At 41.3% G+C, this 23,893-nt stretch overlaps 1 protein-coding gene across 2 annotated transcripts in view; it reads left to right on the top strand.

Moving 5' to 3' along the window:
- Positions 1-22,157, top strand: part of RGS7BP (regulator of G protein signaling 7 binding protein) — a 53,211-nt gene extending 31,054 nt beyond the window's left edge. The window contains exons 3-6 of one of the 2 annotated variants that reach the window (XM_054398094.1): positions 10,308-10,438; positions 17,067-17,214; positions 19,386-19,456; positions 22,066-22,157. In XM_054398094.1, coding sequence (XP_054254069.1) covers positions 10,308-10,438; positions 17,067-17,214; positions 19,386-19,456; positions 22,066-22,157 — 442 coding nt within the window. Of the gene's footprint in view, positions 1-10,307; positions 10,439-17,066; positions 17,215-19,385; positions 19,457-22,065 lie in introns of those variants that run through there. The other variant, XM_054398095.1, reaches the window with a different exon arrangement.
- The last annotated feature ends 1,736 nt before the right edge of the window (positions 22,158-23,893 follow it).

Genomic DNA, 23,893 nt, shown 5'->3' on the forward strand with positions numbered 1-23,893 from the left:
TTCTCTTCTCCAGACTGAACAGCCCCAACTCTTTCAGTCTGTCCTCATAGGAGAGGTGCTCCAGCCCTCTCATCATCCTGGTGGCCCTCCTCTGGACACCTTCCCGCATGTCCAGATCCCTCTTGTAATAGGGGCTCCAGAACTGGATGCAGTACTCCAGGTGGGGTCTCACCAGAGCTGAGTAAAGGGGGAGAATCACCTCCCTTGACCTGCTGGCCACACTTCTCCTGATGCAGCCCAGGATCTGGTTGGCTTTCTGGGCTGCAAGTGCACATTGACAGCTCATGTTGAGCTTCTCATTCACCAGCACCCCCAACTCCCTCTCCTCAGGCTGCTTCCCAGCCAGTCACTGCCCAGCCTGTATTTGTGCTTGGGATTGCCTCGACCCAGATGCAGGACCTTGCATTTGGTCTTGTTGAACCTCATGAGGCTGGCTTGTGCCCACCTCTCCAGCCTGTCAAGGTCCCTCTGGATGGCATCCCTTCCCTCCAGCGTGTCTGCTGCACCACACAGCTTGGTGTCATCAGCAAACTTGCTGAGGGTGCACTCAATGCCACTGTCCATGTCACCAACAAAGATATTGACCAAGACTGGTCCCAGGACTGATCCCTGAGGGACTCCACTTGTCACTGGCCTCCACTGGGAGATGGAGCCATTGACAGCCACTCTTTGGATGTGGCCATCAAGCCAGTTCTTTATTCATCTCGTGGTCCACCCATCAAACCCATGTTTCACCAGTTTGGAGACCAGGTTGTGGTGCAGGACAGTGTCGAAGGCTTTGCCCAGGTCTAGGTAAATGACATCAGTTTCTCTCCCCTCATCTATTAATGTTGTGACCTTGAATCAGGATAGTAAAAGCCTGCAAGTGGCCATGTATTTTCTAAATTTGTATCGCATGGTTCTTAAATTTTAGCTGTTGGAGAAAGAAAAACAGGTTTACAAGTGTCGTGGTGGGGGAGATTAGGGATGGAGGAGGGTGGTTATTATTGATTATTAAATATGAATTATGAAAATTATTATTTATTAATTATTAAAATTATGAATAACCGACTAATCACCTTATATATATTGATTTGAATGCACGGTTGTAAAAATATAGTCCATAACAGGTTCACAGTACATACAATTTTACCCAATTATAATATTTACAGAATCAATTTCTAATTAAGGAAACGAAAGGTGCAGTTCCACCACTGGTCCACTAGATGGAGACTTGACAAGACGCTGGCGCCTTGCAATTATATACAGAGATATTTATAATGCTATCACGAGGCAAGTTAAGCTAGTAATATCACGCGGCTACACGTGGGCGCTTTGAGCAGAACGTTACTGAATGTTGCACACATGGAAAGATACATTCTTTCCTTCCGTTTTTGTAACGAAGCAAGTTGCCAGGTTACACTGACTGCTCCCTGTCACCAGCTGGCTGTTCAGCTGCCTGTCTGCTCAGGGCTGCTCCCACTTGGGCGGCGACTTTCTCCCCCCGCCTTCGTGGGTGGGGTGAGGCTTGCTTTCTCCTCCCGCAGCCACAGAGGGGAGAGGCTTTCCGCTGATTGGTGGCTTCCCTTAGCAGGGTCAGAGTGGCAGAGTCAGTCCAGGGGAGTGGTCTTACGTGATGAGGTGACGGTTCCCGGTAGGCGGGGCCGGTCATCTCTGATCCCAGAGATGGGTTTTGGGGGAGGGGTTCTTTACCCTGGCGGCACAGGGCTGCGGAGCGGTTACGGCTCCTTTTCTCTCCCGCATACGGCGGGGGTCACGCAATATGCATTTCTGCTTGATTAGCTGCTTAATTAGCTTGCAGCAGATCTGAACTTCCAGGCTTGGGGCTTGTGCCTCCCCTTCTGGGCTAAAGCTTACCCTGGGGCTTCAGTCCTCTCGACCGGGCTTACGACACTGGTTCGTCAAAAGGATCATCCTGTTTGCTGGTTCCTCGAGTAGCTCAGTGGGCTGGTTTCTTTCTATATTGCAGAGGCTTCTAGTATGCTTGCATGTGGGAAGGCTTACAGCTTACGCAGCACGAGCTTACATGGCAAGTGAAAGCAAAAGGGGAGAGCAAGGTAGTAAACAAATGGAGTAGTACTTACAGATTTCTCAAGGCTGGATCTGGCTAATGGGCACACTTGTCAACAACCTGCTTCAACCTATAGAAAGGGTGAAGCTAGAATTATGCCCTTAGATGGAAAGAGCATGAGCATACCATGTCATGGGTGCATGCAGTTGTTTACCCCTCAGGAGACAGGTTGGCGCCTGGGCCTTTGTCCTCCTCTCCTGAAAGGAGGGTGGAAAGGGGAGACTTATCAAAACATGTTGGGACAAGTTAGCTGGTATCTGCGGGCATAATTCTGGGCATATGGTGCCTTCACTACAACAAGACCGAAAATTCAGAAATGCTGTTAATTTTATAGTTATTATTTATGCAGAAATAACAGCCTGTTTCTGGTCAGCTAAGGATTCACAGATCTAACAGCTGCAATTCATACAACAGATTGGTTAAAAGTGAAAGAAATGGCAACCACAACTTCAGAGAAAGTTTTAGCTGTTGTTAAACCAGGACTACACTCTATGGATTAATGCAAGATGAATAGATACTTGATGCAATTTTTAAGAGTATAAAATAACTTAATATGCAAAGTAGAACTTCTAAGTGTCTGAGGAGTCTGCAGTTAAATACAGTTTTTTTAAAAAATCAAATTCAGTTTATCAAGAAGTAATTTTATGTTCTGATGTAACACTGTGTGTCTTCTAAGCATAATTTTCGGCACTTCATAATCCACATTCTTCATTTTGTTATACTAGTGCTTATGGAGTCACTAAAAATAATTGTGTTCCTATCTTTTGAAAAGAATGTGAGATTTCAACATGGATTTGTTTCTAGGAAGGACATCTTATCATATGCAATTAAAGATTGAGTGAATTAAAAAAAAAATCTGTCAGGTAGCATTTTTTTCATGGTAGTTATTCAAGATCTAATGTTTTTTGAGTTGGAGTCACTTAGAATGGGAAGAAATATAGGAAGCATATAAAAAGACATCTTCAGAGTATTGGGTGTGAACCCTTTTTGTTCTGCCACCTTAGCTTTATTCTGTGTTTAATGCAAGATGCAGGAACTACCATTTTCTGCATGGTATGCATTTTCAGCAAACAGAGAACATTAGAAGTAGAAAAACAGATGTGGCTTAAGAGAAATGAACATATTATAATCTAGCCAAAAGAAATAAAGCTCTTAGGATAGCCAGGTTTATTATCATAATGTGTGATATTAGTCCTGAAGTAACACACACCACAGCAATGCTAATTTGTACTCCAGACATTTCTTGCCTTTTTGATAAGGTCCACTTTTATAATGAATTACCGGGTGGGGCCAGTCTTTGTCAGTGCCTCTGCTTACTGTTACTGTGCTTCTTAGTAGACTCATTGCAATATGCAAACACCAGTAGTTCTCTTATATGTGCTGTGGAAGTGCAAAGGTTGCTCTTCCGTTTTAAGAAGATTCTCACCAATTCTGTGAAACCTTTATGGTTCCATTTGGTTTCTGAAGTCACTTGGAGGGACAGGAACCCTTAAGGACCTTGGAAAACTACACAGTTTCTTCCTCATTGTAGGCAGAGTATGGTAAGTCCTTGCAGTAAATAGTACTTTGAAACTGCTCCTTTCTTCTGCTCAACTACATGCATAAGGGTCTACCTTATACTTGCCTTACATTCTTAACCCAAATTGTGACTATGTTCTTCCTTGGTGTCACTGAAATCAGTGGCAAAATCACAGAATGTTAGGGCTTGTAAGAGACCTCCAGAGATGATCTAGTCCAGTTCCCCTTCCAGAGCAGGATTACATAGAGTAGGTCACACAGGAATGCATTCAGGTGGGTTTTGAATGTTGCCAGAGGAGACACCACAACCTCTCTGGGCAGCCCATTTCAGTGTTCTGTCACTCTCACAGTGAAAGTTTTTCCTTACATTTACATGGAACCTCCTGTGCTCCAGCTTGTACCCATTGCCTCATGTCCTATCATTGGACATCACAGAGAAGAGCCTGGCTCCGTCCTCCTGATGCTCACCCTTCACATATTTATAAACATTAATGAGGTCACTCCACAGTCTCCTTCAAGCTAAAGAGACCCAGCTCACAGTATCACAGTGTATCAGAAGTTGGAAGGGACCTCAAGAGATCATCAGATCCAACACCCCTGCCAGAGCAGGATCACTTAGGATAGTCTGCACAGGAACACATCCAGGTGGGTGTTGAAAGTTGACAGAGAAGGAGACTCCACAACCCCCCTGGGCAGCCTGCTCCAATGCTCTGTCACCCTCATTGTAAAGAAGATTCTCCTCATGTAGAGGTCCAGTGACCACGAAATAATTGAGTTTTCAATATATGGTGAAACCAGGAGGGGCAGCACCAAAACCTCCACCCTGGACTTCCGAAGGGCAGACTTTGGCTTATTCAAGGAATTAACTCAGAAAGTTCCTTGGGAAACAGCCCTTAAAAACAAAGGGGTCCAGGAAGGCTGGACTTACGTCAAGAAAGAACTCCTGAAGGCACAGGAACAGGCTGTGCCCATGTGCCAGAAGAGGAGCCGACGAGGGAAACAACCGGACTGGATGAGCAAGGAGCTTCTGAAGGAATTAAGGGAAAAAAAGAGGATGTATCACCTTTGGAAAAAAGGGGAGGTATCCCAGGATGAGTTCAAGGACATTGCTAAGTCTTGTAGGAAAAAAATTAGAGAGGCAAAAGCCCGTTTAGAACTTAGACTGGCCATGGCCGTAAAAGAGAATAAAAAATATTTCCGTAAATATATTAATGGTAAAAGAAGAGGCAAGGACAACCTCCACTCCTTATTGGATGTGGAGGGGAATATGGTAACAAAAGATGAGGAAAAGGCAGAGGTACTTAACACCTTCTTTGCCTCAGTCTTCAATAGTGGGACAGGCCGTCTGCAGGACAACTGGCCTCCTGGACTGGCAGATGGAATCGGAGACCAGTATAGTCCCCCTGTAATCCAGGAGGAAGCAGTAAGGGACCTGCTGAGCCACTTGGATCCTCACAAGTCCATGGGACCTGATGGGATCCATCCTAGGGTGCTGAGAGAGCTGGCAGATGAGCTGGCCAAGCCTCTCTCCATCATTTATCAGCAGTCCTGGCTCACAGGTGAGGTCCCTGATGACTGGAAGCTGGCCAGTGTGATGCACATCCACAAAAAGGGCCTGAAAGAGGAACCAGGAAATCACAGACCTGTCAGCCTGACCTCAGTACCAGGCAAGGTTATGGAACAGGTCGTCTTGAGTGCAATCACACAGAACCTGCAAGAAGGTCAAGGGATCAGGCCCAGCCAGCATGGATTCAGGAGGGGCAGGTCCTGCCTGACCAACCTGATCTGCTTTTATGATCAGGTTACCCATCTGGTGAATGCAGGGCAGGCTGTGGATGTAGTGTACCTGGACTTCAGCAAAGCCTTTGACACTGTCTGCCACAACAAACTCCTGGCCAAGCTGGCAGCTCCTGGTTTGGACAGATTCACTCTGAAACGGGTCAAAAACTGGCTGGCAGGAGGGCCCAGAGAGTGGTGGTGAACGGTGCCACATCCAGTTGGCAGCCAGTCACTAGTGGTGTCCCCCAGGGATCAGTGTTGGGCCTCATCCTGTTCAATATCTTTATTGATGACGTAGATGAAGGAATTGAGTCCATCATCAGTAAGTTTGCATTTGACACCAAGTTAGGAGCAGGTGTTGATCTGTTGGAGGATAGAAGGTCCCTGCAGAGGGACCTGGACAGGCTGGATGGGTGGTTAGAGGCCAATGGGATGAGATTTAACAAGGCTAAGGGCAGGGTTCTACACTTTGGCCACAACAACCCCAAGCAGTGCTACAGGCTGGGGACAGAGTGGCTGGAGAGCAGCCAGACAGAAAGGGACCTGGGTGTGCTGGTTGACAGTAGGCTGAACATGAGCCAGTAGTGTGCCCAGGTAGCCAGGAAGGCCAATGGCATCCTGGCCTGCATCAGGAATAGTGTAGCCAGCAGGACAAGGGAGGTTATTCTTCCCCTATACTCAGCCCTAGTCAGGCCACACCTTGAGTACTGTGTCCAGTTCTGGGCTCCTCAATTCAAGAGAGATGTTGAGGTACTGGAACATGTCCAGGGAAGGGCTACAAAGCTGGTGAGGGGCCTGGAACACAAACCCTATGAGGAGAGGCTGAGGGAGCTGGGGTTGTTTAGCCTGGAGAAGAGGAGGCTCAGGGGTGACCTCATTGCTGTCTACAACTACCTGTAGGGAGGTTGTAGGCAGGTGGGGGTTGGTCTCCCAGGCAACCATCACCAGAACAAGAGGACAGAGTCTCAAGTTGTGCTGGGGGAGGTGTAGGCTGGATGTTAGGAGGAAGTTCTTCACAGAGAGAGTGGTTGGCAATTGGAATGGGCTGCCCAAGGAGCTGGTGGAGTCGCCATCACTGGAGACGTTCAAGAGGAGACTGGATGAGGTACTTAGTGCCATGGTCTAGTTGATTGCTTAGGGCTGGGTGATAGGTTGGACTGAATGATCTTGGAGGTCTCTTCCAACCTGGTTGATTCTATGATTCTATGAAATCTTTTATGTTCTAGTTTTAACCCATTGTTCCTTGTCATATCACTGTGAACCACCAAAATGTGCCTGGCCCCCTCCACTTGACACCCACCCCTCAGATATTTATACACATCGATGAGATCCCCTCTCAGTCTTCTCTTCTCCAGACTAAACAGCCCCAGGGATCTCAGTCTCTTTTCATAGGGGAGATGCTCAAGTCCCCTAATCATCCTCATGGCTCTCTGTTGGATTCTCTCCAGCAGGTCTCTGTCTCTCTTGAACTGGGGAGCCCAGAACTGGACACAGTATTCCAGGTGTGGTCTCACCAGAGCAGAGTACAGAGGTAGAAGAACTTTCCTAGACCTGCTGGACACACCTTTCTTGATACATCCCAGGATGCCATTGGCTCTCTTGGCCACAAGAGCACATTGTTGTTCCATGAAGAACTTGCTGTCCACCAGCACTCCAAGGTCTTTCTCTGTGGAGCTGCTTTCCAGCAGGGCAGTCCCTAACCTGCATTGGTGCTCCCTCAGCCCTTCCTCATAAGGGAGGTGGTCCACTCTCTTAATCACACAGAATTTGTGGCTCTGACCTGGACTATCCTTCTAGGCAATGTTGTGATGAAGAAGGTATTAATTTAAGAATTGTTAAATATTAATTACAAAAATTATTTTTATTAATTATTAAAAATAATTAATAACTGATTAATCCCACTTTATATATTGATTCTAGTGCACAGTTGTGAAAACATATTCCATAACTGATTTAGTATATACAATTTGACCCAATTAGAATATTTACAGAATTAGTTTGTAATGGAGGGAACGAAGGATGCCATTCCACTACTTGTTCACTAGACGGCAACTTGACAAGATGCTTGGTGGCTGTAACTATATACAGAGAAATTGACAATGCTATCAAGAGGCAATTCAAGCTGGAATATCACGCAGCTAGGCGTGGGTGCTTACAACTGGATGTTCTAAGTGAGTGTTGCACACGTGAAAAGACACACTATGTCTTTGTTTGTAGCGAAGTAAGTTGCTAGGTCATGCTGGCTGCTCGCTTGCTGCCCAGGTCTGAGGCTGCGGCTGAGTCGCTGGCAGGCCGCAGGGGGGCTTTCCTTCAGACGGTGACTTTCTTTCTCCTCCTGCCTCTGCAGGAGGGGCGAGGCTTTCCGACGATTGGCGGCTTCCCTTGGCAGGGTGGTCCCACGGCACAATTACAATGGCCGGGGGCTGTCAGGATCGGTGCAGCTCATTGACAGGGTCGGCCGTCCTGATCCTGACGGTGATGGTCTTTGGGGTCGGTGGAGCAGCAGTTCCCCTTGGCTCAAATCAGCAACTGCTTCCCTGTTTAAGGGTATGATGCAGTCCTTTGCTTGAACTCCAAAGAAAGTGGACGGGACACTCTCTCTTGGGAAGTCCCTGATGGCACAGGGCTGCGGAGTGGTGATGGTGGGGCTCCATTTTTCCCCCACAAACAGCAGGATCACGCAGGGCGCATCTGAATGCTGTCCTGCTTTCCAAACCAGTACACACAAAGTCGTGGCGGTTTGGTCTGCTGCTTATAGCTGTAGCAGATGTTGGACTGCTGAACTTAGGCTAGTCCCTTCCTCTCTGGGCCAAAGCTTACCCTGGGGAGTTCAGTCCCCCTTAAGACGTGACTGGGCTTATGATGCTGGCTTTTGTATCTTCAGCGAAGGGATCTCCTTTGCAAGTTCCTCCGGTAGCTCGGGGTGCTGGCTTCTTCTCCATGTTGCAGAGGCCACTAGTATGCAGGCATGTGGGAGCAAGAAGATTTACAGGCAGTGGCTTAATAGCAAAGGCTTAGCTCTTGGGCAATGTGCTTGCAAGATTGGGCACAAGGAAAGAGCAAAAGGAGAGAGCAACTAGTAAACAAAGGGGGTAATACTTCTTGAGGCTATATCTGGCTAATGGGCACACTTACCAACAACCTGCTTTGGCTTGTAGAACGTGTGAAGCTAGAATTATGCCTTTAAATGGAAGAAGCGTGAGCATGCCATGCAATGGATGCATGTAGTTGTTTACCCCTTAAGGAGACAGGTTGGCACCTTGGCCTTTGTTCTCCTCTCCGGAAAGGAGGGTTGAAGAGGGGGGAACTTGCCCGAGCATGCTGGGACAAGTTTTCCAGTATCTGGGGGCATAATTCTGGGCATATGGTGCCTTCACCACAAATGTATAGTCCAAACTTCAGTGGGATTCTATCAGCACAAACCGATAGGATTTTCCTTAAAATTTGTTCTTGACAAAAGAGCTGGACTTAACGTTTTGACTTGACCCTGGATCTAAGTATAAATAATGATTGCTTACCGTAGGCCAGAAAGAGCTTTTTTCACTAGATTAAATATGCATAAATATGCTCTAGATCTCAAAGCTTTTGGTCTAGATTGGTATTAAGAAATCATTTGAGCATAGCACCCCCATCTATTGTTGCTGCAAATAATTTATCAGACAAGGCGCTTTGGTTCCTGTGAGGAAATACACAAGTCTACATATATTTCATTTATGGGAGGGTGTTTTGAAGCATTGGGTTAGCCACAGGAAGTTCAGTGATTGCATAGAACGCTAGCAATCTTTCATAGTGAAGGCTTTATTTATATTACTTACAGTCGAGAAATCTGCAAGCAAGCATGCTTAATTAGTTTTTTCTTTTAGCACTAGTATTCAGAAATGCCATTAGGTTCAAGTTTCTTTGAAAAGCAGGTTCCTTTAGTTAGAGGGTTGTCTTACTATTTAACATCACTATGTAGCAAACCAATAGCAAGAATGTCTGAACCTTTAAATGCTGAAATCCCAGCTCTTGAATCTTGCCACTACAGGCCTGTTGTAATTACGTTTGGAAGGACCGTTGAAAACCTAATTCTCAGGTGTGACTGGATAAGTCACTTTGTTATCATTTAGAGAAACAATTAAGTTCATTTTTAAAGTATGTTCATGGCCATGCTGCATTCTCAGCCAACAAAAGTGAGATTTAATACTTGGTTTTACAGCCCCACATAAGAACTGGTTCCTGGATCTGGGTAAAGTATTTTCATAGAGTCATAACCAGTTAATTGGAGATGTCAGATTACTCTGGATTTCAGTTTTTGTTTTCAAGATTGCTACTACTTTTCTGGGAAAAACAAAACAAAACATACACATCCCATGCTCCTTACTGTGCAGTATCATGAGTACTAATTTAAACACAAGAGGGTAGCAGCAAGAAATTCAGACAGAACCTATAGAACCAAAAGACTAAATCCAAAAGACTGCAACTGACATGTTTCTTATAAGAGTGTGTTTGAAGTAGGCTTGATTTTCCTGATCCAGGATTTGTAACCCGAACAGTGACAGGTTCAGTGGCCCTGCAATCTCCTGCATGTAAACCAGGACCAGTGGTAACTCAAACTGGACAGCAGTGTACCAGAAAATACTTGTACAACGCTTTAAAAGAGGAGAAAAGATCTTAGTCACTTATTTAGCGCTTTTCAAAAAATATGCAGAGAAGAAAATAATGACATGCAGTCTTACCAAAGACTACCCACATTTAATGATTTTAAGTCTAGGGCTTTGTACAGCTAAGGAATTGTTTGTAAATAGTTTGATAGAAACAGGTGGTTTATCATATCTGCATGTCTTAAGAGTTGATGAGGAGAATATAATGTTGCTTGCAACACTAAGGAAGCGGATTTGATGACTGTAATGTCCTTCCAGTCCCATTGCTAACTTAATTTTTTTCTCTTTTACTGCAGCCCTGAAGATGGTGAAATTCATCCTGAAATCTGTAGACTGTACATCCAGTTGCAATGTTGCTTAGAAATGTACACAGCAGAAATGCTTAAGTCCATATGTCTGCTAGGATCACTGCAATTTCATCGGAAAGGTACTGAATTGCACAAATACGCAGCTGCTGATTTAAAAAAAAAAAAAAAAAAAAAAAAAGACCCAGAACAGTCTTTTGGGGCATGCATGAGTATTCACAAAAGACAGAGCACCAAACTTTAAAATTAACTATACCACTGAAGCTTTTCAGATACTGAAGTGTGTCATATCAGGCATGTGTCACTGTTGTTCTTGCAGTTTAAAAATCTGAACTTTTTTTTTAAAGGAGTGGTCCCTAAAGTTTTAGCTGTTATTAATCAGTTTAGTGGGCAAACTAATACAGCCACTTTATTAGAGGTATTTTTTGGGCATGATATTTAGGGCAAGTGTTTGGTGGAGCCATATGGTTTGGGTTTAGCGCTAAACTAATCCCTTAATATGTTGTTGTTTATCCAGAAACACCAGCTTATAGCAAAAGATAGATTGGTTAAAAAGCTGCCTAACTTTATGAAACTAGATAGTGGATTCAGAGCTGAAATCTACCTCTTTTTACACATATAAGAGATGTCCTTGCTTCAGTGAATATGCATTTCTCTAATGATTTCATATACGATTAGCCACCTATTGAAGATATAATGCTGATGATTCACTGAACAGGTATCCTAAACCTGTAACAACAAGTTACTTAGTAACCTCATTAGTCAGTAATGGCAGGGTCGGTACTCTATTTGTGCTGACTGTAACTATTCTTTCTCCAGTAAATACATGACAAATTTCTGTAATGAACTGTAATGAAGGTCTCGTAATGAACTATATGTGTTTCCTGTCATGCTGAAAGATCCCGTAATATATTTTTCACATCCAGCTGTTGGATACAGCTAAAGCCAGGTGATTTTCCCAAGTCAAAAAAAAAAATCTGTGAAATAGGAAGAGGCAGAATTAACAGAGTCACTGTATAACAAGATGCCAATAACTGTTAAAATTAATCAGCATTTTTAAGACAGATTGTACTACATTTCCGAGCATTAGCTGCACTTGTCAAACCACCTCCTGTAATTGCAGGAAGTGTCTTGAGATCACCTGAGTAGCTCCAGTATGTCTTGTCTCTCCTTTTGCCTCAAGATGGAATCTACATTAATAACTAATAACTAATTAATAATAATTAACCTAAATACAAAACTATTAGATGTCTAAAGGTTAAGATGAATTACAGCGTTGTAGTATGGGCCAGCTTCAGTTCCTGTCTGGAAGTGCTAGTCATAGAACAGATTCATGGAATTGTTACGGTAAGAAAAGACAGAACATTGAGTCCAGAAGTCAATGGAAAACCACCATGGCCATTAATACACATTGATTCCTCATATTTTCATGGCAGCTATTCTACCATTTCTAAATAGAGTAAGTTTTGTCCTGAGGCAGTTCAGGCTGGGTGCCTCCTGTTACTGCCACATAAGCTACACCTCCAGTGTCCGAGTGTCCAACCCAATAAGGTGGACACAGGAAACGGCGTATTTCTACCCATAAATCCTGCGTCCTATAAATCTATCTGCAAAGTCATTCCCTTCCTCTTTCTTCCCTCTCTGCTCCCGTGGGAGATGCTCCCTATCACGTAATGGTGGGGGAGTATCTCAAGGCCTCTTAGGCCTGTCTAGGCCTAATGCCAGGAGGAGAAGCAGGGGAGCAGTCTCAGACCTGGCCAGCCTGAGACTTGCCTAGCAGTGGGGGGGGAAAGAAGGAGCCCTGGGGGTTTGGGTGGACCCTCAGGTGGGGAGAAGGGAAGAGTTGGGAGGCCTTTGGGTGTTGTGTAAGGGACTCCGTACACTTTGGGATATCTTTCCCACTATGCTTGTAGTTTTTGTAGTTTCACCAATTGCTTTTCCATTTAAAATTTCCATCAGTCTCCAATCCATTTGTGTGAGTGTCATTCTTTTGTCGCTCTCAGGGCAACAGAGGATCTGTCTGGTCCTAAACCAGGACATATCCACATAGTGGAGATTACAGTAACCTGCGTCCAAATTTCTGTGGCATTATTTGAGAAAAATTCATAATAGCAAAAAAAATAATACAATCACAGGAATTCAATTTATTTAAGTTTAGGAACTTAGCCAATAGAATGATGCACTTGTATATTAAAAAACTGGTATTTACAACACCTAGAGTGTTTTTTCATAGCGAAGTTCATCGTGTGCTAGAACAGCCACCCAAGGAGGCTATAAAATTACCATCCTTGGAAATAATGAAAACTGAAATAGCCCTAAGCAATCTGATGCAGGTTAGCCCTGCTTTCAGTAGGGTGTTAGACTAAATGACCTTCCACCAATTTTTTCTACATTCTGTCAAAACATAGTGTATTCCAAGGAGCAGAATGAACCCAGACCTGTCTGGGATTGCAGTGTAGAGAATTTGTATACACGGATCCCTAGGAATGAAAGAGGCAGTAATTTCACCATTATAAAATATGTTGTGCTCTTGCTATATATGGCTTTTTTACTTTTTCATCATTTTTCACAATCTGAATGACTGTATTATAAAAAAAAATTTCTTCTTGCGTACGAAGAGTACTATCCTTAGAAACTTTGCTTAATTTATAGATGTGCGTGTCTGATGTTCTTGCTGTGTCTTGAAGCTCATTTTTAAAGGTAATGTTTTCCATTTGTTAGTCCTCTTACCTGTTGGAAAAGTTAGGGGTTTTAATCTCTGTGAGATTTCACCAATTTAATTTCTTACTTGGGAGTCAGCAGAGATTCTGGTAGAATGACATGCATCCTACTCTCAGCAATCTGCAGCTAATAAATGATAACGTGGATATTGGTATCTTGATCAGACATTGTCAAAGACACTATAGAACTAATAAAAGCTAAGGCAGTGGGCTGATGTTGATGTTCTTTTCCCAAGAGAAACTTAGCCAACCCTTCCTGCTAGGAAACTGCTTCTTTGTAATGGAACACTACACTACAGTTTGAAGGGCTGAAGTAACTGACATAACTTCTGTCCACGGAAGCCGCTGGATGTGATTAACCTTATTCCAAATTAATACTGAGGATGTCAAGGTCCCACACTGAGAAAACCCAGAACTACCTGAGAGTTCTTAAGCACGCTTCAGCATACGTTGTTATATTCAGCCACAGTTATCTTGGGGTCAGAGACTTTCACTGATACCTTATCAAGAACTTAATCATGTTTTTAATATGTAGACAGATAAAAGAGCTTTGCTGATTCATATATCCACAATAACAATAATAATAATATATTCCTTTCATTGTTAGGAACTGAAAGATGTTATTATCACTGGATCACTGTGGCATGCCACTCTGGAAGTGCCCGTTACTGAAATTTAACATCCAAACATGCTTACATAGAGAATATTAATTTACCAGGATCATCTACAGAAATAATTGAGTGGGTGCTTATATAATTGCATATATTAGAAAATATATTTTAAAACCCCAAATTGCAGATTGTAATCATTCTGTTAGTGATCTAGGCAGCATTTGAGCAAGGCACTCATTTTGATAATTGGCTTTGTTTAAATTACATACTATCTGAAATTTTGAAAGGGAAAGGAAATCTTGTTTAAAAGATGTGGTAAAATAGCATTCTATTGAAAGACTAGTAGATATTGTGTAATTACTTACATATATACTTGCACAAGAGGGATAAAATGCAAGAGGAAAGAGAAGAACACAGGTGTAGAAAAACAAGCACTTATAAAAATCCAGAGAATCACCTGTTCTCATGTGGACTCTGTGAATTGGCCAAAATGAACAAAACAAGAATAGGCATGGAAGATGGAGAACACGACTTCTACCAGAGACTTATTGTGCCTTTTGGTTCTTCCCTAAACTTTCCAGTGAGACTGTCTATGAGTTCTGCAGGTAACTGCAGAAGTGTAAGTCAGGAATGAAGTCCATCAGAATATTAGACATAGTTTGCAACATTTTTTTTACCTCCTTCGCAACTCTTTCCTATTCCCCTTTTTAATGTTCTCCTTTTCATTTATTTTAGCTGTGATCTATGGCTTGTGCATTTATCCTTAACTGCCAGATTAGAAGCCTAATGCAAATACTGCTTTCTTTTTGAGAGAGACGTTCTATGTGCTTTGTTAAATTCTGTTACTCTCCTTAAAGATCCTTCTAATTCATCTGTAGCAAACTCTTAACTATCTCTGAGGCACATACACTTGGTGGTTTTTTCATTGTATAAGTTTCTTCGTGATGAAGGTGATGACTAGGAGTAGGTGCATAGGGTGACATGACAGAAGCAAAAACACAGAGGTCATCACAGAAGCAGTAAGAAGAAGAACAGGTGGGACACATAAAGCACAGTTATCACAGATGATGTGTATAACTTCACTGAACTGATGATTTTCTGTCTTATTTATTCTCACTCAAGTCTGATTTTCAGCATTGTCTAATTCAGGTATGTAACTTCATATTGAAGGCATTGTCTGCTTCTTAAAAAAACCACACTGAATTAGACGCTGTAAAACAAATAATATATCATGTTTATATGTTAAAATTTCGCAATAAAACGAACCTACTTCTAGTCAACTGCCAAGAACATGAAGTGTGTTCTGAAGCCAGTGTCAATGATAACATTATGTGTATGATCTAACTCCAAACTGAAATTAACGGAAGTCTTTCCACCAAGTAAATTGAAAGTAAAATTTAGGGTTCATATCCCTATTTTAAGAATGTGTAATACCACCAGTAAAAGAAGAAATTAAAGAGCTTTTGTTTCTCTACAGACTATACTATGTAGTAGAAATGTTGAACCTCACTCATATATATTATTCAAGTAAAGTCTTTATTATTAGCCTTTATTACAGCTCTTAAACTGTTTTCAAGTGATTGAGCAGATGCTCTGAAGTTCAGAAAAGCTTCATGAATGCTTCACAAAACAACAGAATTACTGGTAGACAGCTCTCTTCAGACAAAATATGTGCTGTACATTGTGCTAAATCTGCAAAAGCTTTTTTGCTAACAAAAAGAACCAGTGCTTCTTTTCTCAAGTTGCAAAACAGAACATTTACTGTTTTTTAATTCTAGTATTGTTATTGTTTCCATTGAAACACCTTTTACATTCCTGAAGGAGGCATCTGTAGACAGGCTCGTTCTTAACAACCTGTCACCAAAGGTCAGGTCACAGCTCCACCATAACACTGCAAAGTAATGGGTAAATTAACAGATACCTGGTTCCAGCAGTAACACCTTGTGGTATTTTGTATGCACAGGATGATAATAGAGTAAAACACAATCTGGGAAGTAGGCTTAGGCTGCTGTTTCATAAGCAAGCAAGTCAGCCTAATAGCTTGTTATCTCCAGAAAGACCTTGATCCCTTCCTCTCTGTCTTCCCTTCTTTACACCTTCACTTCTTCCCCTCTTTCACCACTTTGGGCCATATGATCATCTGCCTCTTCTGGCACTTGCTCTAGAACATTTTGGATTCTTTACTGACATGAATTAAATCACTGCAACATCAGGAAAAAAAAAAATTTTAGGTGCTATCTTATTTGGGTAACATTTTACCATTTGGTGGAATAAAGTGACTCATGCAGGGGTCAGGCAAAGCAGAAGTTATCAGTGGATGACAAACTATAAACATCAGAGAAAGGACACACAACATAATTCCCTTATAGATGGTAAACTTACTGTGTCAGGTCATTCAATGTCTTTGAAGCAGAGTTAGGTGACAGTTTTGGGGGGAGTAAGGAAAAGGGTTTCCTGACTTTAAAGAGTAATGCAACCATTAAGCATGTATATTTTGTAGTATAAATAATATCTAGTTTGACATTCAGACAAGTAGCTAAGAATATTTTTTCTTTTATTTTTTCTTTTTCAGGAAAGGAGTAACTTAACCAGAATACAAAATTTAGAGAACCTGCCCCAAAAAGTGTTTCTAAAGATCCAGAAATTTATAGTTTTAAAAAAACCAGTCTGATAGCAGTCCACAGGAGGTTTATAAGGACACCAAAAACTCCCACCAAAAAAGATAGTACTTAACTATCTTGCATCTTCCACTGTCATCATCCATACCCTTTGTCCCATTCTTTCCCTGAAAAAAACCTTTACAGATCTGTCATGAAGCCTCCACTCAATTCTGGCGCTGCATTTTATTTTCATATAGTGAGCATGAATTAAGCAACTGTAAACATGGAAATTCAGAAAATAATGTGTATTAGGCTATGAGTGGTGGCAGCTGTGTATTGCTTTTAAATCGCCAAGTACAAACCTGTACATTTTTGTCTGGTATTTTCCCTTAGTATGGCTGTAATGCCAGGAGATGCAGATTGCAATGTTCTTTAGTGTCAAAGTTTTTGAAGTTGCTTTTAGAATGTACAAGGTAGTTCCTTTACTTACTTGGTTCCGTTTTGTACTCTCTATTTTGTTTTACATGGGAGCCACTGGAGTTTAAGTGAAACTCTTCATAAAGCTCACTATGTAAAATTCTAAACTCCACGTATGCTCCTTGCAGTTTTATTTGGTAGGAGTAACAAATAGCAGCACTGATTACCAAATTGGTGTGGTCTGCTCTCTTTCTGAACAGTTCTTACTCAGAATTTGTATTCACCACTGTCTGATTCACTTATCCTATGCAAGATCAAGCTCAAAACATAAACAATATAATCTGAGTATACATTTTAATTAATAAATAATTTGAATGTGTGTTTTGTGTCAATATTTTAAAGGAAAGGAGCCTTGTGCCCCACCCAAGATCCTAGATACAAAAGTGGAAGAGAGTTCAGAAGTACCTATTTTAGAAGACACATTGTCATCGCCAACAGACACTCAGCAGCATTTATGGCAGGTTTCCACAGATATTGAAAATACTGAAAGGTACGTGTAGCACTTCATACCTAAATCAAAAAAATTTCTGTCTAGGGTTTATTTACTCATTTTGAACTAGGCAGCCAGTGTTGCTGCAGGTATTAATAAATAAAATAACCTGTTAACACTAAATGTATCTGAGAACAACTCCTCAAAGACAGGCAGAGAAAAGTGGCATCTTTAATTAAGCTAATTACCAGAGGCTAATTGCCCAAACCAAAGCATGGTAAGTGTTGTTGCTGTTGGGTCAAGCATCTTAAGAGGCAGCTTTTGTCTCATCTTGAGTGGTTTGTCATTTTATACCTGAAATCTGCTGGCCTGCAGTTCTGCATTCATAAAAGCATGAAATCTCATTCATTTCTGTAATTTCTGTTCTTATGAATGTGCATAAGTTATGAATGATCATAAGTTATGAATGTGAAAGCCTTGTGAGTGAAGGGGAGCATCATCCACAAGTCTGTGAAAGTGGACTTCTCTTACCCTCTTAACTATGCAGCTGAAAGACAAAATGAGACCCTTTACCAGGGAGTAACCCTAATGGCCAACAGATCTTTTCCAAAAATACCTATTTTGATCACAGAATCAACCAGCTTGGAAGAGACCTCCAAGATCATCAAGTCAAACTGATCACCCAACCCTAACTAATCATCTAGACCGTGGCACTAAGTGCCCCATCCAGTCTTTCCTTACACCTCCAGAGACATTGACCCCACCACCTCCCTGGGCAGCCCATTCCAACGGGCAATCACTCTTTCTGTGAAGAACTTCTTTCTAAGGTCAAGTTTAAACTTCCCCCTGTGCAGCTTGAGACCGTGTCCTCTTGTTCTGTTGCTGGTTGCCTGGGAGGAGACCAACCTCCACCTGGCTACAACCTCCCTTCAGGTAGTTGTAGACCGTAATAAGGATCTTCCCTGAGCCTCCTCTTCTCCAGGCTAAACTATCCCAGCTCCCTCAGCTGCTCCTCACAGGGCTCGTGTTTAGCCTGCTGTTAACCCCCAGGTCCCTTTCTGCCCGACCACTCTCCAGGCACTCTATCCCCAGCCTGTAGTGCTCCATGGGGTTGTTGTGGACAATGTGTAGAACCTGACACTCATATGTGTTAAATCTCATGCTGTTGGACTCTGCTTATCTATCCAGCCTGTCAAGGTCCCTCTGCAGAGCCCTCTTACCCTCTAACAGATCAACACCTGGTCCCAGCTTGGTGTCATCTGCAAACTTACTGATGATGGACTCAATCCCCTTGTCCAGATCATCAATAAAAGATACTGAACAGGATCAGGGCCAACACTGATCCCTTTTTATGTTAGGCTGCAGCTGTGATTTTAATGGCTATCATGTTTGTTTTGTCAAACAATATCATGCTCAGAAAGTAGGATAGAGAATAAAACTGAACAATTTCTTATTAGTTATGCTGCTTCATTTCTAAGAACCATTTTTATGTGGGTGAATGAGGCAAGGCCTCATTGCATTTAGTCCTGAAAGCCTTAAGAAATTAGAAGCCTGCACAAAAAATAGCCGTTCTGCCATCCATCTGTAAAACAGGAACCTTTTTGCAACTTCTGATCTCTCTCAAAACATACAAAAAGGTAATTTACTTTGTAAGATGATATTTTGTTGTCATATTTTCCATCTTTAGTCATTTAGAAAATTTCACGACAGAGTTCTCGTAAGAGAGGTGAAACTGACAGCCCTGTTTCTAAAATTTTCACTTTCTGTGTAGCGAGTTTTAAGCGTCATAGCTTAACTACTTGTATAAAAATTTCCTTCTGAACAACAGAACACATTCATGGCACAAGCTAGAAAATGCAGATAGAGAGTATTAAGTTGACATTGGTACTAGCTTGTGTTAATTTTAAGGCATATTTTGTATTTTGCCACTAGGATCACGTTGTGCCCACTAACTCATTTAGTATGGAATACTGAAGTGCCAGAATAGATCATTTGGACCAGATGCAGCTAGTTACAACATAAGACCGGATTAAAACTCCTCCCTTATTATATTTACTGCCCTTTATTTTGGTACGCATCTTCTGATACCTGTATGTGAAGCAAATGCTTGCCTAATAGATTTTGTCTTTATTGCTCCGTTATTTCCGTATGTACAACCATACTGTGAGCCATTCCCCATTCAATCTTCAACTGCTGTTCTATTTCCTCTCTTTCAACTTGTGCTTTCACAGAGATATGAGAGAAATGAAAAACCTTTTAAGTAAACTCAGGGAAACTATGCCTTTGCCACTGAAAAATCAAGGTAGGTTTGTATTTTCTTCATGTATGGAAAATTAAGATAATGAAAGGGTTTGCCTTACATTAGATCTAAAATGTCTAGAGATACTTTATACAAGTTACAGAAAGGTCTCTTCCCTATTGATTTGGTGGAGCCAAAACTTAGCATGTGAACTTCGGCCTCTCAAGTTTCACTTGAGATATCCTGCAATTTTATAGATATGGTATCTATAATGCAATAATAGATTTTTCCTGTTGGTATGAAGCCAGCATCATGACTAATTCCCAGTGTCAGGAGGTTTTCTTTTTCCAAAATAAGGATGGGGATCCTACTGAGTAATGGGTTTGTACCTTCTGAGACATGACACTACCCATGCTGAAAAGACACTTGCCTTGAGTCTGCCAACAGCCTGCTTTTCTCAGCAGCCAACTACAAGGCACCCCATACAAATGCACAGTGGGGCAGGATCTCCAGCCTATGCATGCATTTAGCATTGGGACTTTATTTCCTAGGCCAGCAGTGTTAAATATTGTACACCTACAGAGACTTTCTTTCTTCACGTGAACTTTGAAAGACAGTAATTTTCCTTTTTGATTTCTTCTTGATAATGTGTATTTCTTAAGTGCTATGTAGTCCTTGCACTGTGGCAGCTGGTGAAATATGCCTAATGTGTCCTAGATCTTGTCCCAAGAAACCAAGCAATCTAGCAGTCTGCATAATATGGTAAGAGATGTATATGGAATGAACAAATTCATTATGCAAGTAAGAGTTTGAGGAGATGGCTTTATGAAAAACCTTTATGAAAGGAGAAAGGGAATTGCTTATGATACATGATACGGATGTACCATTGCAGGGACTGTAAGAATGCCAGGATGCCTATGCCTAGGCTAGGTGAAAGGAATGTAGTGGAAATAAGGCAGGAAAAGGCAGATTGGAAGAATATAAAGCATATAGAAACTTGAATTCAAAGTAGAGATATAAGGCATTGAGAATTATTCTCTGCTGTCTGATGTCTGCACTGCCCTTCAGCACTGGCCAGAAAATCATTGATCACCTCTACATCAGGATGGTCTGGGCTGTAGTGTTGACCTCTACATGAATTAGAAGAGAAAGACTGTGAGATCAGTGAATGCCATTGAATGAGCTAACCATCACAGGACTTGATCCTGCATTTGGCAAATTAGACTTTTGCTGTTGATTTCAGTGACAGCCAGAATGGGATTTAAGCTTGCAAGCACCACAAATTGACAGCTCACAGACTTTTTTTTTTTTTTTTTATGAAATTCTCTGAGTTCACAGCAGGAAAGTTACTCTGCTGAGAACACACCATTCATAAGCTTGAGTCACAGTATTAAATAATCTCTTACCTAGGTTCTCATAGTTAAGTATTTGTATTTACAGTAATGTCTAGATTCCTGACATGACCAGAACAGGAACATAATGAGGCATAGCTCTTAGCCTGAAATCCTGCCTGAAGATGCCTAAAATTCAAAGTGAATTGTAAAGGTTTTGTGAGATAGTTCACTGCCAGTGCACAAGTTCACATAAATATGTGTAAATTTTTATTCATTTACAAGAAGATAGTATTAAAGGTAGAATGCTAACCAGAAATAGAGTGAGTATATTGCACTAACTTTTCCATACAAGTGCTTTTTCTCTTGATGTGCCAAGATGTTCCAGTGTTGCAGTTTTAAATCAAAAGTCTCTGTGATAGGAACACACAGCAACTCAATAAAGGGATTTTTTTTTTTTTAATTAGGCCAGAATTTAACCTTAACATTGACATTTCCAAACTTGTATGTCTGCAAGTTCTCAAGGTGTTTAACTTTAGGGTTTATTTGGGAACATAACACTCATCTATGCAGGAATATTGTGGCAGCCTAGATCTTCCATTAACAGAGGTATAGAATCATAGAATGGTCTGGGTTGGAAGGGGCCTCTGAAGATCATCTAGTCCAACCCCCCTGCACTTAGCAGGGGCATCCTCAACTAGATCAGGCTGCCCAGAGCCCTGTTGAGCCTTACCTTGAATATGGCCAGAGATGGGGCCCCAATCACCTTCCTGGGCAACCCATTCCAGGGTTCCACCAACCTCATAGTAAAGAACCTGTTCCTAACATCCAACCTAAATCTCCTCTTCTGTAGTTTAAAGCCATTGACCGTTGTCCCATCACTGCAGGCCTTTGTAAACAGTCTCTCTCCATCCTTCTTGTAGGCCCCCTTCAGCTACTGGAAGGCTGCTATCAGGTCTCCCCAGAGCCTCCTCTTTTCCAGGCTGAACAACCCTCAGCCTGTCTTTGTAGCAGAGGAGCTCCAAGCCCCTGATCATTTTTGTGGCCCTCTTCTGGACCATGTCTTCAGGTCCATGTCCTTCCTATACTGGGGGCTACATTTGAGTGAATATCAGTGAGATGGTATTTGTCTTGCCGAATTTTCTATTGCATTATGATGGAGATCCTGATAATTAACATTGTAAGACTTTTATATACAGAATTTGGGTTATTATTTGCTCTGTGCCTAGAACAATGTTGTCTATTATGTGACCCTTTGCGTACCATTAGGACACATAAATGGTACAAACTTTCTCTGTGTGTGTACCTGCCTGCATTGAAATGGATTTTTTTTCATCACAGATGATAGCAGCCTCCTAAATTTGACTCCATATCCATTGGTAAGAAGACGGAAGCGAAGATTCTTTGGACTGTGTTGCCTTGTCTCAAGTTAGAAGATTAAACACGGAAGCACCAAGAAAATCATATCTTTGACTAAACCACTGTTACTTGACCACAGAAAAGACAAATATTGCAACTCTTTATTATCAAATACATTTTCTACACTCTCTATTTCTTTTTCTCTTCTGCTTCATCCCACTTTCCAAAATAAGGATTTTAATAGTTTAAAGTTACGGTGATCAAAAACTGGCTATGGCATAGATCTAACATAATTAAGAATGTTTTCAGAACTTTTTAAACTATGTTTTGCATGCTTACTTTCAACCACTCAGAGACAAGACACAGGAATTATGGTTAATAGGTAATTTTTTTATTATTGTTTGGACTGCAGTTAAAAGTTTGTGCATAGTATAGTACTCTTACTGGTATATTAAAATACTTGATCATAATCTAACAGTCATTAAGCATAGGAAGCTATTTAACAGCAAAAGCATTAAAGTTACAAAACAGTATTGTAACAGAATTTGCACAAAATCTACAGTCGCTCTTTGTGCTCTCATTCATATTTAGTCTTCCACTATATTTCAATTTAAAAGCTTCATAGAAAAATATCTTAATTTGTGATACACAAACCATATATTAAAATACTAGGAACTTGTAAATAGAGAGTCATCATAATATTTGCATACTGTAAAATGCATAACATGTTTCCTTTTAAGCTATAAGCTTTTAAGCTCTACAGGCTTTCAGGGGAAAATAAATAATTTATTAAAAGAAGATATATTAAAATAAACAATGTAAAACAGAACACCAACCCAGTTTGTTTCCAATAGAAATCAAAGCATGGTGTCTGCGTATCACTAAGTATTAACTCTTACAGGGCATGCCAGAATTACCTAAGACTGTAAGATACTCAGTGTTTTACATTGTTAATAAATTTTTTTATTTAATCTAAATGTTTTCTTGTTTCTTGTTCTGTTGCCAGAATATGTGGGTATTTTTCTGATTTTTTTTGTCAGAGAAGCATGTTCACAAAGACAGATAAAAAATTATGATGAATATGTAAGTGCTAAAATGACAGTTATAGATATGTATATCTATACATACATATCTATAGACAGTAGCAGCCATAGATATGAATAGATCAGACTCATTGTACTGATATTTCAGGATGATAGTCAAGACACCAGAGCTAAACTTCTGCCAGACTGAATGCTATGAAACCTGTAACTATCTGTAACTAACTACTGTATAAAGCAGGTCACAGCCAGCAATATATGAAGAAGGTGACTATGAACCCTTCTGCCATTCCACCATGACCTACTGGTCATCAACAGGAAATAGTGTTCTTCTTACTATACAAGTCTTCAGTGGTGGGTAAGGAGGTGCTGCTTTCTTGTCACAGGAAGCAGGAAACACCCATTACTTTATTCATAAAAAGCCACAACACTCCTGTTTTTTGTTGTGTCTGGTTTGGTTTGGTTTGGTTTTTGTATTTCAGAATGCCAGGTTGAAAGGGACCGCAAGGTCCAACCTTTCTACATGATAGTATGGTTTAAATAAGATGACCCAGCACCCTGTCAAGATGAGTCTTAAAACTGTCCAATATAGGGGAATCCACTACTTCTCTTGGGAAATTATTCAGTGTCTAGGTGTGTCCACAGTAAACAATTGTCTTCCGGATTCCAATTGGAATCTTCCCAGGAATAGCTTGTACCCATCACGCCTTGTCTTTTCCCTGTGATTCTTTGTAAAAAGGGAGTCTTCATCCTCCTGGTAGCCATCCTTG

This window comes from Indicator indicator, chromosome Z (genome assembly GCF_027791375.1).
Source record: "Indicator indicator isolate 239-I01 chromosome Z, UM_Iind_1.1, whole genome shotgun sequence".
NCBI lineage: Eukaryota > Metazoa > Chordata > Aves > Piciformes > Indicatoridae > Indicator > Indicator indicator.